General features: G+C 57.2%; 1 protein-coding gene across 1 annotated transcript in view; it reads right to left on the minus strand.

Moving 5' to 3' along the window:
• The window catches only part of CAMK2B (calcium/calmodulin-dependent protein kinase II beta), a 105,073-nt gene that overhangs the window by 41,256 nt on the left and 47,433 nt on the right, over window positions 1-16,384 (minus strand). The window contains exon 3 of the mRNA XM_011946767.1: window positions 2,977-3,036. Within this exon, the coding sequence (XP_011802157.1) occupies window positions 2,977-3,036 (60 nt within the window). The remainder of the gene's footprint in view (window positions 1-2,976; window positions 3,037-16,384) is intronic.

Below are 16,384 nucleotides of genomic sequence, written 5' to 3' on the forward strand. Positions count from 1 at the left end.
ATGGTTTGAGGGCCTGCACCAGCCTCATTCCCTCCAGTCTTCAAGTCCTGGGAAGACGAACCCCTGAGGTGTGGCTCTCCTCCACCACTTGAGACTGGGCCACAGACACTGAACAGGTAAGGCGCAGCTGCCTTCTCCTAGGTTCACAGGCCCCTGGGCCTCAGGCAGCCCCTTCCTCGCATGCTCCAGCGCTGTTCCAGTTTCTAACTGGCTGCCAGTGCCCTCCCTCCTCTGGCTCTGGTTCTCCCAGGGGCCCGGCCTGATAATGTCCTTACATCCGGGAACTCCACGTGGCCTCTGGGACCTAGGACTCACCCTACAGATTCCTGGACTCCAGCAGCCCCACACCGATGGCCCTCCTTAGCCCCTAAACCTCAGACAAAATGCTCTCCACCAAGGGCAGGCCAGGCCCCAGAAGCCTCCACAGAGTCAGAAAATATAGGGCGAGCCCTGCCCCTGCCACTTGCTCTGGCTGTGTGACCTGGGGCAGGTTGCTCAGCCCATCTAAGCCTCAATCTGCCCCTCTGTGAAATAGTATAAATAGCACCTCTTCACGTGCTATTTCACGGTGGCTGTGAAGATCAATTATGTAACCTTTGTGGTGCTCTGAGACAGTGAGCACTAGGTGAACCACAGCTCTGTGACCATCACTGTCACCACCATCACCTGAGTGTGAAGAATCCCAGGTGACCAACGCTCAGCACCAGGGCCTGGGGCCCACTTAAGAGTCCTGGGGTTTTTGCAAGCCCAGTGCAAAAAGACCTGCTCCACTTCTCTGCCTCAGGCCCAGTAGCCCAGCCTTCTCCTCTCTGCCCCCACCAAACCCCATTCTCAAAGAGCAAGGTCTTCCCCAGACCATGTCCTGGGTCAGCTCCCTGGGCGGAGGGCAAATCTTGCCCACCAGGGCTGTCTGGGAGCTGATGCTGACCTCTGCCAAGCAGGGACTCCACCACTAAGGCACTTGTCTGAAACCAATGTCCCCTTTCCCTCTCACCCATCTCTGGCTGACTTCTGTCCCAAGAGCAAGGATGCCCTCTCACTAGGTCCCTTGGAGCCTCTCTTCACTCCTAGGCTCCCATTCTACGCAGGCTGGCCTGTGTGTCCCTAAGACATGGCGGATCCTGGAGGCCCACCAACATCCCGCTTCTAGCACTCGCCTGTGAAACCTCTGGAGTTAAAAAACTCACCCCTCCCTACTCCTTTCTAGTGGGGGCTGCCCAATAAGCCCAGCTGGGGGCCCAGCAGGCTGGCCCCTCTGAGCTGCCCCACCTGGGACATGCTTCATGAAAATCACACACTCAGAGCAGAGGTGATCTCAGGGGCCACGGAGGGGATGCCCCCCACAGAACCCCACGGGCAGCTCCAAGGGAGGCCCTGTCATCCATGAAGGTACCTCACTGCTCACTGGGGGTGCTGCAGGGCCATCCTCATGGTGGGGGCTGCCCCTGCCCTCAGGCACCCACCTCCCCATGCAGGCCTGGTGGGGTGGGGCAGAGGCAGATGGGCTCTGGGGTGGCAGTGGGAGGGGGATCCCACCTCTTCAGCAGGAAGCAGGTTGCTTAGGCCAGATGGAGCACTGGGGGTCTGTGTGGGGAGTCTGGGCCATGTGCATGTGGACACTTTTTAAAAAAACATTTTTAACATTTTAAAAATAGTTATATACTTATTTTAGTGGTTTAAAAGAAAACCTAACTGGCACATCAGACGGCGAATTCACACACAGGGCTAAGTAAAAAAGTGAATTGTCAGAAAATCTATTTAAATAAAAACAGTAAGCAAATAACACTGTGGGCAGCATACAGAGCTGGTAAATAAAGTCCTGGATTACTAAGAGGAACCAGGGTGAAGAGTCCAGTCCGGATGCAGTGGGACAGTGGGCAGCGGCGAATCTCGCCAGGGGCTAAGCTGCAGCAGTGGGACCCTGAGAGCCCACCTGGGGCTGCAGCCTGGCCCGCGCCCTGGAGTTGGGGCTGCCGCTTTCCATGCTAGGGTCCTGCTGGGTCCACTGGGGCACCTGCCCCTCTGCCCAGCTCATTGGTGAAGCATCGGATGAGGCAAGGTGGTTCCAGTCCCCGAAACCAGGCGATGAGGGTTCAGCGACCTTCGGAGCCAGGCCCAGGTGAGTGTGTGGATGCCCCAGGCTCCTGAACAGGCTCCCAGTCCCCAGCTGTTCCTTTGGAACAAGCACACCTGGGGTCCTCCTGGCATAAGTGAGTCAGAGCTTTGGAGGAAAGGGCCCAAAATCCACCTGACAGCTCCCCGGGTGCCTCTGAGGCCAAGAGCGGCTGCCATCCCCAGGGCGTTTCCTGGCTGCTCCCCATCATGGGTAAGGCCTGGGCTCCAGGCTCCAGATGCCCCCGTGGAGCAGCTGACTCTGGGCCAGGGTCACTTGACCTCAGACCGTAGTTCCAGAAGCCCTGGGCCAGCAAAAGAAAATAGTAGGGGCTCTCAGCCCGAGGATGGCATGCGCTGGGGTCTTTGGTCAGTCTGTTTTCCTTGTAATTGGGCCATCTTGTGGCTTTTTTGAGGCCACAGAATGTTGAGGCCCCTGTGTGTTCTCAGCAGAATGGTGGCTCAGTGTTATGGTGGCTCAGAGTTATGGGGGTTACGTGCTGGGCACTGGCTCAGCGGAAGGCTCTGTGAGGAGTGTGTCCTTTACCTTCCTCTGCAGCCACTGTCACCAATGCCACAGGCAAAACCCAAAGGACAGAGTGGGGTGGGGAGGGGACCTGTCCAGCTGGGTGGAGCTGGGCACCCAGAGCCCCGCCTTGGGCCTGCCCTGGCTCTGAGCACTCCCTGGAATCACGTCACACAGGACAAAGTCCTCAAGGTCAGGGGAGGAAAGGGGGCGTCCTCAGGGGCTTCTGGTGGGATATTTCAACAGAGAAGAAAAGGAAGTCTTTCTGCATCTCTTTGAAAGTCTGATAGAGAAACCGAAACGGGACCCATCTCCCCGCCCCGCCCCAGGCCGCTCACCGATATTGGAATGCTTCAGAAGGCGGCAGATCCGAGCCTCTCTCTCCAACTTCTGGTGATCTGGGGGACAGAAAAGAACAAGGTGTCACCTCCTGCCCCAGCAACTGGTGGCCCACGGATTGTCCGTGTCAGGAGAGGCCCACCAGGGTGTGCCAGGGCCTCTGATGAAGAGAGGAGTGGTTGTGACCCCACAGTGAGTAGTCGTGCCCCCGCCAAGGAAACACCCTTCGTGGGCACCCTCTGGGCCACTGGTGGCAAGGCTGGGGCAGGGACCAGCTGGCTTGTGTTTGGGGTGGAGAGGCCCATTCCGGTGGTGAGCGCTACTAACTTGGGGCTAAAAGTTTCCCTGGATGATTCAAAGTCAGCAGTGCACTGATTTAATCCTCCACTTATTTGTCCTAATTCCATACTCTTTGGAGCTTTTGGCTGAAGCCAAATTTGTTCTTCCGAGGCAGGGGAGGGGCTGTCAGAATGGGGCCGGGAGGGGGTGAGGGTGTGCCCCAGAGCCGGCTGGCAGGAGGAGGAGGGGAAAGCCTCAGAGAGGCCTCGCCTGGGGGATAGAAGTGAACTGGTGGTGAAGCAGGAGGTGGCCCCTCCTTCCCTTGCCACTCTCCTCCCACCCCACAAGGTGCAGGGCCCAGATCCCCGGACACCGGAGGCGTGGAGGTGACTGGTGTCCCTTGGGTGACCCCTCCACTGGCCCCCAAAGGATGGAGCAACTTATCTGCCAGAAATTTTACATTTCAAATAGAGACAGGAGGCTTTTAAAAACTGATGGAGAGTGTAATAGCAAAACCCAAAACCCCACACTTCCTCTGACAGAAGGAGGCCTCCGTGCGCTGCAGTCACACAGGGTCCCATACTGCAATGCAACAGTCCTCCACCAACCCCCATGTGCAGGTAGCACCCACATCCTAATAGTGTGTAGGGAACGAGCAGCAAAGGAGGACTCACGGTGTGCTCTTATTTACACAAAGGTCGAAACTAGACAGTCGGTGGGCACAGCCGCACATGGGGAGCTGCGAGGAAAGGACAGTGCATTTCAGAGTTCAGGACGGGACTGGGGAGGGCGCGTCGGTGTCTGGAGCCCCCTCCACCTGCCCAGTGCTGAGTCCCACCACAGGAAAGGTGAGCAGGGCCAGGGGGCACATAATTAATACACAAGACAAGACCTCGGGGATGCCTCCTTCGCCAGGAATGCCCAGTAGCGCCCAGGGGCAGGGAAAGAATGAGGCTGCAACTTCACGATCTTCCTCGGGAAGCATTAAAACCTCTGATCCCTGGGCTTGGCAGAAACTTGTCTGCCTGCAGGAAGGGAGGCCTGGCCGAGTCATGTTTGGGGTCAGTTCCCCTGGAGCAGGTGTGGCGGTGGTGGCCTGGGGTACAGGATATGCCTGCAAACACGTATAGGCCTTGAGTGAGAAAGCCACGCCTGCAGATGGGAAGGTCTCTGGGAGCGGCATCCCCCGACTTCCCCCTCCCAGGACAGGCATTCGTCTCCCTGCCCTGGCCACCTGGCTGCCATCTGCTTCAAGCCCAGCCGCCTGGCATCCCACGAGAGGGATTCAGAGGGATCTGACAGAGCCTCCAGGTGGCACAGAGGGAGTCGGACCCCACCCCGCTGTTTTGCTGGAAGCCCAGGGCATACCTGCTCCCTCCCCCACCTGCACACCCACCTCAGCAAGCACTGCACAGTCTTCCAGAATACCCCAGTCCCTGCTCCCTCTCCCTCTCCTCTCCCCTCCCACTGAAGTGGGAGCTGAGGTGCCAGGAGCCTCAGGGATTTGTGATGGCGGAACTGGAACCAGCCCAAGTGTCTGTCAGCATCAGAATGGAAAAATCAAACATAGTCACAATAGAATACACACGGTGTGGGCTCCGTTTTCCTATCTGCATGGAGCTCAAAACCCAGCAACACTGGACACGCCTGGGGTGGGGAAGGGTCCACGCACGAGGCCTGGCTCCAGTGGAAAGCAGGGGATGGATTCTTGCAACACCCCCAACCCCCATCCCTCTGGGGTGGGAGGAGGGAGGGCTCTCAGTGTGCAGGGTGGTGAGTTCATGGGGTTATTGTTTTATTTCCTAGTGTCTTTCTTAAACTGGTTCTGAACATTTTTCAGACATAGAGAAAAACTGCAACAATAGTACAGAGCAATCATGTACAGCACTTCTGTACAATCTCCCTGCCCCGCCCCTGCTTCCATATGACACACTCACTTTTTCTGACGCGTGTGTAACACGCACTCAGGTGTGTCTCATAAGGACAGGGTGTCCCTTCTATAATCTCAATGCAGGTCCCAGATTCAGTAAATCGAATCCAGATATGACACTCATGTCTCTAAGCTACAATCCACGTTCCACCTTTCCAACCTGTCCCAATAAAGTCGATGGTTAATCTTTCCCCAGGACAGGATCCAAGCCCGGGACCACACATCGCTACGGGACGTGTGGGCCAGAGCCAGGCTGAGGGAAAGGAGGACCTGGGAGAGAGGCGGTGGAACCATGGCACATAGTTTCCTTTTGAAAAATTGCCTGATTAGAGTTAAATCAATAAAATCATAAATCCAAATCAGGAGAAAGATGCAATTATGAACGCACTCTCCTGGGACACAGATAATTTACATGCCTGTGTTTTATTACTGAAACATCGCCAAGAGCTGAGCCCCAGCCCGAAGATGATACCTATCCCTGAGCACGTGTTTAGGGAGATAATTATTTGTGTGGGGTGAAGAAAGGGCACCTGGCTGCCCAGTCCTGGCACCAGGTGTCCACTCATGGTGGCCATACAGATTGCTGACTGGTCCTCTTTCTGTAACACCCACAACAGCACCTCAACCACCTCCTCCCAGGAGCTGCAGTAGGTTAGCGCTCAGAGAGCCACTTGGAAACCACAAACCATGACACAAGATCTAAGCTGGTAACATCCAGACACACACGCCGTATAGCGTGCTTCACTCTCGGTGCCAGGTTTATGGCTAATGTTGTTTTATTCGTTAACTTCCCCTCCCCCAGTTTTGACAGTGATCATGTGTTACTTCCATAATTTAGCAAAGCATTGTTTTTAAAAAAGATTTTGATCCTGTCTCCAGTGAGCAAGCTACTGATTCAATATGACAAGGATGTTTCACAAAATCTGCTATGGTAACATTTGCCCTTAAATTTTAAAAAATCAGGCAAAAAATAAATCTAAGCGAATATAAGGTGACTCTGGATGGGACTGAGAAGCCACAAGAAGGAGGGGGCAGGAGGAGGCGGCATTCTCTCTGGACATGGCTCAGACAGCCCCATCTCAGGGCAGGCCAGAATCCAGCTTCCTAACTCTGTGCACATACTATGATTTCCTTTCTACAAAACCAGGGACATTATTCGCAGCTTTCACATTAACATCGTAAACCCCTTGTCATGAACAAGGTTAAGTAAGTTAAACTGAACCCAATCCAATGCATAAGAAATGTGCCCTGGCCCTAAACAGTATAGCAGAACCTGGCCCTCAACAGTACAGAGGAATCTGGGGGAAGCCCCAGCTCAGTCCTGTTCCCTACCCCAGACAGTGGAGCAACCACATCTTGCTCACCCCTGCCTGCCAGCCTCATTCTGGGGGGCTTTGGTCCCCAGGGAATCTGCTGGACTCAGGAGACCAGAGCAGTGGCCACTGAGCAGGTCCCGAGGCCACCAGGCCTGTGGCAAGAACACAGCCGGAAGTCTGCTAGCAGCGGCTCCCTACCTGTCCAGGGCCCTGTCAGTGCCCCCGGGACCCCAGCAGGGTACCCTTTCCTGAAGGAGGTCCCAAGAGGCCTCCTGAGTGGCCAGCCCTGGCTAAGCACACTACAGTGACGTCCTGGTCAGGGCCAGGCAGTGGGTCACGTAGCTCATCTAGGTGACCCAGTAAGAGGGGCTCACCAGGTGTGGGGGCTGTGGGGGCTGAGTGGCCAGGCCCCAGGGCTGTGCTAGGTTCTCTGAGGGGCCTGGAGTTGGGACGCTCAGGGTCACCCAAGACCCCTGATGCTCTTCATCCTCATTGCCACGTCTCACAGCTGGGCAGGGATGTCCGTGTGGTTAACATTTTATTAGGTAGTATTGATGCAAGTCACAGAAGAGGTGCCACACCTCTGTAGGTTGTGAATCCAACGACAAAGAAACCCCAAGAGCCCACTCCACTCGACAGCTGGTGCCTGGTCAACTCCTCAGAAGGTGCTGGATCCCCTCTCCCTGTCGGCCAATGTCAGGCTCAGGCTCATGGCACTTCTACGTGCGCACTGGCTCCCAGAACTGCAGTTCCCTGCGATGCAGAGTTTTCCTAAAGGAGTCTAAGAACAGCCTCTGACATAGACCATGGGACAGAAAGCAGCGGCTGGGGAGTGAGGACACAGGCTGAGCCCCTCCTAACCTCCAGGGGACCTCACCCCATCAAAAGGAGACCCCTCTGCCCTCCTGCCCTCGCTCTTCTTCTCCCATCCCAAGACCCCTGGCCAAGGTCTTGGGGGTCCAGGGCAGACAGTCTCTGGGGCACAAAAAGCCAATGACAGCAGTGCCTGTGCCTCTTGTTATAGCAGAGTGATGAGCAGAGTGTTCTTAGACCCTGATTCTGCCTGTGGAGACTCAAGAGGTGATGCTTCAGTGGGGTTTTAGAGGATGAGTAGGAGTTTGCCTACTCATGCTGGAAAAAGACTTGGTACTCGAGTTCAACCAGCTCCTAAACGCTTGGGCATCTTGCAAATCTGCACCCTAAATGGAGGCAAGGGCGTATGTGTGTGGGCCTGTATTTAAGCCAGAAGGTGACTGACCCATCAGTGTGGATGCAATTCTACACATGCGCACACGTGTGTACACATTTACACACCGGCTCCCCAAGGGGGTGGCTCAGAGATGCTGGCAAAAGCATTGCTATTTATTTCTCCTACCAGAGAAACATCCCACAGATCAAATACAGCATTCATTTATACCCCCATAAAAGCATTTATCAAAAAACCCCCCAAACAACAACAACAATAAACCCCATAAACAATTGTCCTCAAAAAGATCAGGCTAAACCAGAGCCTGTAATTATCCGCCTGCCTGCTTGAATTCTAATGATAGTGATAGTGCGACATCCTCCGATTCCAGCCCTCGGGGAATGCCGAGCGCCGGGAGCTTTTCTCGGTGATTTAGCTACAATCTCTGCAGAGAGCCCTGGACTGCCGGCCACTCATCCCGCCAAACCTGCACCCTAGGTGTCCCCCGAGGTCTGCACGACAGGCGGGGCCAAGTGCTGGGGCACAGGCAGGCTGGGGCCACCGAAAGACAGGGAAGAGAAGCACCCCCAGCCAAGCCCTGTACAGCCTCGCTGGGCTCATCTCACGGCAGGCTTCTCACCCGCTCCCGCACACACCCCAGGATGCCGAAGACACCCGGACCGCGCGGGGCAGGCTGCTGGGCTGGGACTCACAGCCAAGGCCTCTCGCCGAAGTGCAGGGGCTCTCTGTGATATGCCACTTGGTCTGCATTTCCTGCTGCTCTCTAGACTGGTGGGTGGTGCCTGCCTGGTGGCTGCAGTCTCTGCTCAGTGCCGAATCTGATATTTACAGCCTGCAGATGCTGGCTGTGGGGGCAGCAAGGCCGACATCACAGAGGAAGGGGAGACAACTGGCACCAGGAGGGCGCTCAAGGGCCCAGGAGACAAGGCTCCCCTCCTCCCTCACCCCACAGCCTTCTCCAAAATACTGAGAGCCCAGCCAGTCTGGGTTACCTGCCTGCAGAGGCCCGACCAAAGCAAACCACTCATGATCGTGGGGAAAGACAAGGTAGGGTTACGCTTGCCTAGATGTCCAGCCTCTCAGGAGCAGGGACCATAGACCCTCCATCAGCAGCCATTCCCAGATCCACAGGACCCCGGAAGCCTCAGCGTGGAGATCAGCTGTTACTACGCTGGCGGGTTGGCAGCTGGCACCCACCACCATGAAAGTGACAGGGGCAGGGGCCACCTCAAGGTGCCCACAGCCAAGTGCAGGAAGAGAGAGGACCAGGACATGGGCACAGCCACATGACCCATCCTGGAGCACCTGCCACATGCAGGCACCGTCTGTTCTGTGCACATTACAGGCATTAACCTATTTCATTCCAAAAATGCCCTGAAAGACCAGGAGTGGCACGGGAGAGACTGCAAACCTCTCATGGTGTGGCGGGAGCTCCTCCCCTCCTGCCATGCCACCCTCATCAGTGCAGGAGTCGTCGGGTCCCCTGAGCTAAGAACAAAGAGAAGCCAGCTGAGGGCGATGGGAGAGGTGGAGATGACGGGGAAGGACATTCACACCAACCCTGCTGCATCTGCAGGGTGAGGCACAGGGAAAAGATGAGGAAACTGAGGCACAGAGAGGAGCTCAAAGCTGCCAGGGCTGAAAGGCCAAGGCTGGGTGACTGGTGGGGTGGGCAGGGTAGCCTTCAACATCCCAAAGGCACACTTGTGCATGGCTCTGGGGACCCCTCGTGTCCCAAGTGGACGGCACCCAGAAGCCACGGTGTGACCAGTGGCCCCCAAGTGGGAGGGAGGGTCTTACAGGACAAAGTTACATGGTTTGGTAAATCACTGATGTTTGCTCCCACAATTTCCTCTTTCTTTCTCCAGTGCCAAGAAGGGGTCCGGGATGGAGCTGGCAGAGGCTTCCCTGCCCACCCAGTCCCCCTATGCCATCCTCCACCCTCCCCGCCCCTCCTCCTCCCCGGCAGTGGGTGACTCACAGCAGGGGTGGGGGGTGGTGAGTGAGAGGGACCAGGGAGAAGGGGAACAGGAGGGCGTGGGTGGGCACCAGGCCCCCTGCCAGCCACCAGGAGAAATAGCAGAGCTGGCACCTCCAGGAGGACACCGCAGGGCACTGGGTGGGGGCAGCGGAGGGGCAGGAGGGGGAGGCACGAGGCCCACCTGTGTCAGGAGGGGCTGCTTCCCTCTCACCCCAGGGCCTCTGGAGTTATCAGACCCAGAGACCTGGAGGAGGCCTGCCGGGTAAGCTCTGTGCTGGCTGGGGGATGCAGTTAGGGCCACCTGGGACCACTGCCACCAGGGTCTAAGGGCTGAGGGGTGGGGCTCCCTAGGTGCCATGAGTGCTACCCACTGTGTGGCTTGGGACAAGGGATGGCACCTCCCTGGGCCTCATCTGGAAGATGGCTGTAATAATGGTATCTGGCCCCAGGACTGTGCTGGACTGAAAATGGAATCATGTGTGAAAATCCACATGGGCCTGGCACAGGGTGGGTGCTCAATAACTTATCCCCCCATTCCAGGCAGCCCTGCCTCACCCCGAGGGAGGTTGCCAGACCCCACCACGGGCCCATCACTGGGCGCCCCCACCAGCATCAGCGCTCTCCACCCATTTCCTCATGCCTGGGAGGAGATCCTCAAGGACAACCCCTTCTGCTTGTCCGCTATACAGGCCTGCTGGGGCAGGCACGGGGATGGTGGGCATGGCAGAAGGGCTCTGCTCCAGCTGCCCTGTCCTGGAAGTAGTGACTGGGGAGGGATGGGCTAGAAGCTGCATCCTGTGCCAGCTCCCACCGTCCCGCCAGCTTCTGGTTCCGCAGGGCTGGGGCTACCTGGGGCTCTGCTCCTCCAGGCTAAACCAGCAGCTGCAAGCACAGATCAACATCAAGACAGGTGGTCCAGCTGTGCGCTGGACTAGGGTGGCAAGGACACCAGTCTCAGGGCTCTGACCCAAGCCTGAGGCTGTCTGGCTAACGGTACTATGAAGCCAGTGCCACGCTCCAGAACTCAGGCCCTGCACAGGGGCCTGCTGTGGGATGTGGTACGCCACCAAGGCCTGGCCCAGGAAACTGGCTGCGTCCAAATCCCACTTAGGGGCCTCAGTTTCTTCCCACAAAATGGATTCAGGAGATGCCCTGTCAAGTAGTGCTGTTCCTGTCCAGAGGAGACTTCGAGGGCCACAGCAGAGAGAGGCCCCCAAATCTGCCCCCCATCCCCACGGAGCTGGGCACACATCTGTCCAATACTCCGGACCTTGCTGGGGCTCAGCAGCCCCTTCCTGCACTGTCAGTAGGCTGGCAAGACCCATCGGCCTCAGGTGACCTGCACACCTGTCTCACAACCTGCACCACCATAGGCGTGAGAGAGCTTTCTAGACATTTTTTCTTTTCCTTTCTTTTTTTTTTTTTTTTTTTACGGCGTCTTTCTCTGTCACCCAGGCTAGAGTGCAGTGGTGTGATCTTGGTTCACTGCAACCTCCGCCTCCCGGGTTCAAGTGATTCTCCCATGTCAGCCTCCCCAGTAGCTGGGATTACAGGTACGTGCCATCACACCTGGCTAATTTTTGTATTTTTAGTAGACAGGGTTTTGGCATGTTGGCCAGGCTGGTCTCGAACCCTTGACCTCAGTTGATCCACTCGCCTCAGCCTCCTACAGTGCTGGGATTACAGGCAGGAGCCACCATGCCTGGCCCTCTAGACTCTTAAACGGCTCGCCAGCATCCACATCAAGCACCAGCCAGGCATATTCTACACCCTGCCTGGTACCAACACACTTAACTCAAGCGTCCCAATTCACTTCGAGGCTAAACTTGACTGTGCTCGCACACTAGTGACAGAGTGCTCAGGAGCCAAGCGCAGCCCTGTGTGGTACTGAGTGGCTGGGCCAGCAGAACCTGATAGGATATCCTGGGCCTTGACACTAGGCCAGTGGGGTCTGACCTTTAATTATGTTTGGCCATGTCCTGGCCGGCTCCTACAGACTCTGGTAACAGAAAAGCGGGGATTGGCTGTGGGGTGGGGCAGGAATGGGGCAGGCAGAGGCCAGCTCACATCTCGGGGCCAGCACTTGCCAACCTGGGCTGCCAGCAAGTCCCTTGGTAGCACTGACCTTGGATTTCTTTGAGAACAGAGAGGGTAGCTGGGTGGGGACGAGGGAGTGGCTTCCAGCGCCCCTCTCCTCCGCCTCTCCTCCCTGGCTGGTAAATGTGAAGTAAAACCAGTCCTGACCCGAGTCAGCTTGGACCATGCGGCAGGGACTGCCCATCCAGTCTTGGGGTGCAGGCCGGTTTAGGGGCTGAAAGGAGGCCATGGGCAGATCCCGGCCATTCCTCCTAAAAGGAAAACTGTTCCTTGAGAATCAGCAGAGGTCCATGTGAGCCCTTCAGGGTAGTGACTTTTGTGTGCTGAGGACTGGCTCTGGGCAGGCCTGTGAGCTGCTCATGGCACCCATGAAGCAGGGCTGTTGCTGCATCACTCCAGCTTTCAGATGGGGGCACGGGGACAAGGAGACTAGGTAGAAGTGGAGCTGGACCCCGTCACAGGAGGCCCCACTTGGGGCCTCGGAAGCCGCCCCCTCCTCATTTTCTTTCCGGTGGGACTTCTCAGAGCCCTTCAGATGCTGCCATAGTGGGCTGGACAAGCCTGCTCTCCCTCTGGAGACCTGGGGCGGGAAGTTGCAGGGGTCGGGCTGCGAGGACTTGGGGAGCTCAGTGGTAGGTCTGAGGCAAGAATAACCCCGGCTCAAGGTCTGGGGGCCGGGTCAGGATCCTCTGAGGGCAGCACGAGTCTACCAGAAAAGGTGAGGTGGTGTCGAAGGGGGTAGGCTGTGGAGGCAGACACCCCTCTCCTCCTGGGCACCCAGCACCTCTTGGGGTCCCAAGTGGTCCAGTCAGGCCTGTGCAGCCCCAGGAGGCTGAGCCCTGTGATGAAGATGCAAGAGGGCGGCTCTCGCTGTGGCTTTCTGTGCACGTTTTGTTTTTAAAAGGCAACAGGACAACCGGCAATTAACTCGCCAGCAGCTCCACCACCCTCAATAAGCACCTGTGGGCATGTCCTGCAGCTGCCTGCCGCCTCAAGGTCAGGGCTCCCAGGGACCCTGGCAGCCACGTCAGCAGCACCCTGCCCCTCTGCATGAACGTACATGACAGAGCTGGAGCTGAGGGTCTCGTAGCTATTTGCCAGCCATATGGGGATGAACGCAGCCATTCTGGGAGCCCAGGCCAGGCCAGTGGCTGCAGTAGGGCCACTCCCGGGCTACACACTGGGGGTCCACAGCATCTCCCCTCCATGAGGTCCACTTGGCTTTTCAGCTGGGGCCCCATTCCCAGGGCCCTCTTCAGGATCAGAACCATCCTCGAGCTTGTGGGGTGCAGCTCAGCTTTGAAACAGAGGTGTGGCTTGGAATTCCTTCCCTGTCACTGCCAAGCTGTGGCATTTTGTGCAGGGCTATGGTATAAGGTCTAAAGTTAAAGCCAACATCACGTGCTACCTTGACACCCAGTGAAACCAGGAAGGCCCTGAACAGCCTAGCTTCATGTCCCCATCCGGACTCTGCTTCTGTGGCTAAGTCCCCACCCAGGTAAGCCTCCTTCCCACAAGAAGTGGGCACAGTTCCTGCTCATGCCTGAGTAGCAAGATGCAGCTCTCTGCCAACCCAATGGAATTATTTAAACCAGCCAAAACCGCCTCTGGTGGGAACCAGGGGCCACCTCACCCCGTTGTTACTCCAAAGCCTGCCTCCCCAGCCCCTGCCTGTTCACTGTGTCCTGAGCGCAGCGTCCTCCTCTCTGGGCTCTGAGTATATGTGACAATAAAATGCCATCCACTCATCTATCCAGTGCTGGGTGTCATGTGTTCAGTCATCCCCGTAACCCCAGGACAGGACTCCCATGCTCACAAATGGAGTGAGTAGGAGGAGATTTAAACCAAGGTGCCTAGACTCTCCAGTCTAGGAAAACAATGGTGGCCCCACTCAGGGCAGGCACGGTGACAGGAGGGGCTTGCTAGGCCACTCCTCCCAGCCCTGGTGTGATGGGTCCTCCACCTGGCGTCCCCCCACTCCCGACACATACACCTCCCACCAAAGCCCATCTCTCTACAGACACCACCTCGGCTTCCTCTAGAGACAGCGGGGACACTGGCTCAGGCCAGCCCCTGGGGGTGCAGGGCCCACCCTGTCAGGGTCCTACTCTCAAAAATAAGGCCCAGACTCCAGGGCTGCAGTCCTGACCACTGTGGCCTTATGTCCAGCCTCATCCTCTGCCCGTAACTCTGTCCATGTCCCTCTTGTCCTTTTCAAAGAGCAGACGGCTGCCTGGAGGTTCCCACTCATCCCCGAGCAGATGCCTGGGGGCCCAACCCAGCCCAAGGCGCAAGGCCACGGAGTACAGCCCGAGGCCAGGGAGCACAGCCCAGGGCAAGCACGGTCACATTTTTTAAGGGATTGAGGAAAAAGAACAACAGAGAAGACCATGCAACAGAAGCGAGTGGCCGACAGCCCCTTGGTAGCGCCTTTCCAGAATGCCCCCCGCCGCCTCCGGATGACAGCATCTGCACACATCCGCCCTCCCCAGCAGGGGAGGCTGAGGCCCTCACATTCACCCGCGGGGCTCTTCTAACCCCCACTAACCTCAATAAACCCTCCATGACCTTCTGTAGGCTAATCACTCCACATCCAGCTGGAGTCGGGGCTCCCCCAGGTGACATGCAGACAATGGAAACATCATGACCTCAGAGCCGCTGCGCAGACCTGTCACAGGACTGCAGCTCCTGGCCCTGGGGACAGAGGACAGTGGCTGCCCACAGGGGAGACACACACCCAGGGCCCCCAGCACCTTCCAGGGCTCCCTGCAGCTGTTCTCCCTTGAGCTTTGCCCTGGATCTCCAGCTCTCCAGACTTTCCCATCAGCAGCCAGACCAGCACAACAGAGACCAAAGCTCTACCATTCCCAAGCTCTGTTCCCACCCAGGCCTCAAACCCATACCTTGCGGGCTTCCCCACTCCTGCCCAAGTGGTCCCGGGGACCTGGGCACTACGAATCCCCCTCTCCTTCCATCGGCGGTCACTACCACTCCCCACCCAGCTCAGTCCTTAAGTGGAATCTTCAAAACACTCTCCTCCCACCCGTTCAACTCTGTTTAGTAAGCAGGTACTATGTGCAAAGTAGGAGGCCTGCCCTTGCTGGGCCTACAGTCCACTGGCAGGTAGCCTGGAGGGATCAAGGGGTGATGAGCAGGAAGGACCAGGGGAGGGAGCTGTGCCCACACTGGCAGAAGCAGGTCTTCAAACCTTGGGCCCACAGGCTGTGGGTTCAGCCGTCTCCCTGGTCCTCACTCACCTCCTGGAACCGGCGGGGCCTGGGAGTAAGGATCCCTCCAGATGTGGGAACCGTCAGTGCTAGAAGAGCCAGGCAGCGTGGAGGCCAACCCTCCTCCCATTTTACAGAAAAGAGAAGTGAGGCAGGGAGGGAATGGTCATTAGGGCCCAGAACCCAGCTCCCAAATCTCCCCTCTGCCGGGAGCCTTTTCTGCCGCTGACAAGCCCCTGCCTCTGCAAGATGAGTGGCTGGAAATGCGGAAGCACGCAGAGGGGTCCTCCGTGTCAACTCCTCCCCTCCCCTCCCTCCCTTCCCTGACTCAGGGATTCCTCCCTCATCCCCTCCGAATGCCAACAGGGTGGGCCCTGCTCCCGCATCCAGTTCAGGATGCATTTGCCTTCCCCAGGGGTCATGGAAGCTCAGGAACCTGGCATTGGACCCTGACCAGCAGGTCTTGGGACTTGCTGTCTACACAGGGCCACACCCAGAACCAGAGAGCAGGAGGCGATGATGCTGCCCACCCTCTCTCCACCTGACAGATGGGGCCAGCAAGGGCCAGGACCCTCCGCACAGCCTGGCTCCCTGTTCTTCTCTTGGTCCTCTTCGGGGCCGCTTTCCAGAAGCCTTCAACTAAACCAATTCGGTTTCCAAACTAATGACAAAGTCCTGTCTCTCAACAGTCTAGCTTAGCATTGCCAGATAAAACACAGGATGCCCAGTTAAATTTGAATTTCAGACAAAGGACAAAATTTGTTTTTGGTATAAGTCTGTCTCAATTTCAGATACGCAACAAATAATTTTTAGTTTAAGTAAGTGTGTTCCACGCAATTTGGGACACACAGTGCTTATTTTACATCTTATGATTGTAAATCCTACTTAATTGCTAAATCCAGCAGCCCAGCCTTGTTCCTTCATTGCTCCTAGGTGGCCCTCCCCCTGAGAGGGTCAGGCATGTGGTGCCCCCACTAAGCCCCCAGAAGGCCTGCCTCCCAGCTCCCCTAACTCCTCCTGCACCTGGATGCAGGGTCCCTTCCCCCACAATCCCAGTTCAGGGACAATCCCCATCCTGTTGAAGGCTGACCCTGGGGTAGGGGAGGGGGCGTTTCCCAGGGATTCCCCCAACTCCTGGCCACCCTCCAAGTTCCTAGAGAGCAAACTGGAAGGCAGAGTGGGCCAAGAGTTGGGTGGGGATCCAAGCTCTAAAGTTGTTCCCTCAGCCACCCAGGGAGGGTGGGGTAGGGAAGCAGAGGAGGTCTCCCAGCAGGGAGGAGGCGGGGAGAGAAGCTGGAGGGGAAAGAGGGGGAGGGAGAGGGGAGAGGAGAGGAGGGGAGAGGAGAGGAGGGGAGAGGAGAGGAGGGGAG

Source organism: Colobus angolensis, unplaced genomic scaffold (genome assembly GCF_000951035.1).
Source record: "Colobus angolensis palliatus isolate OR3802 unplaced genomic scaffold, Cang.pa_1.0 Scaffold253, whole genome shotgun sequence".
NCBI classification, from domain to species: domain Eukaryota; kingdom Metazoa; phylum Chordata; class Mammalia; order Primates; family Cercopithecidae; genus Colobus; species Colobus angolensis.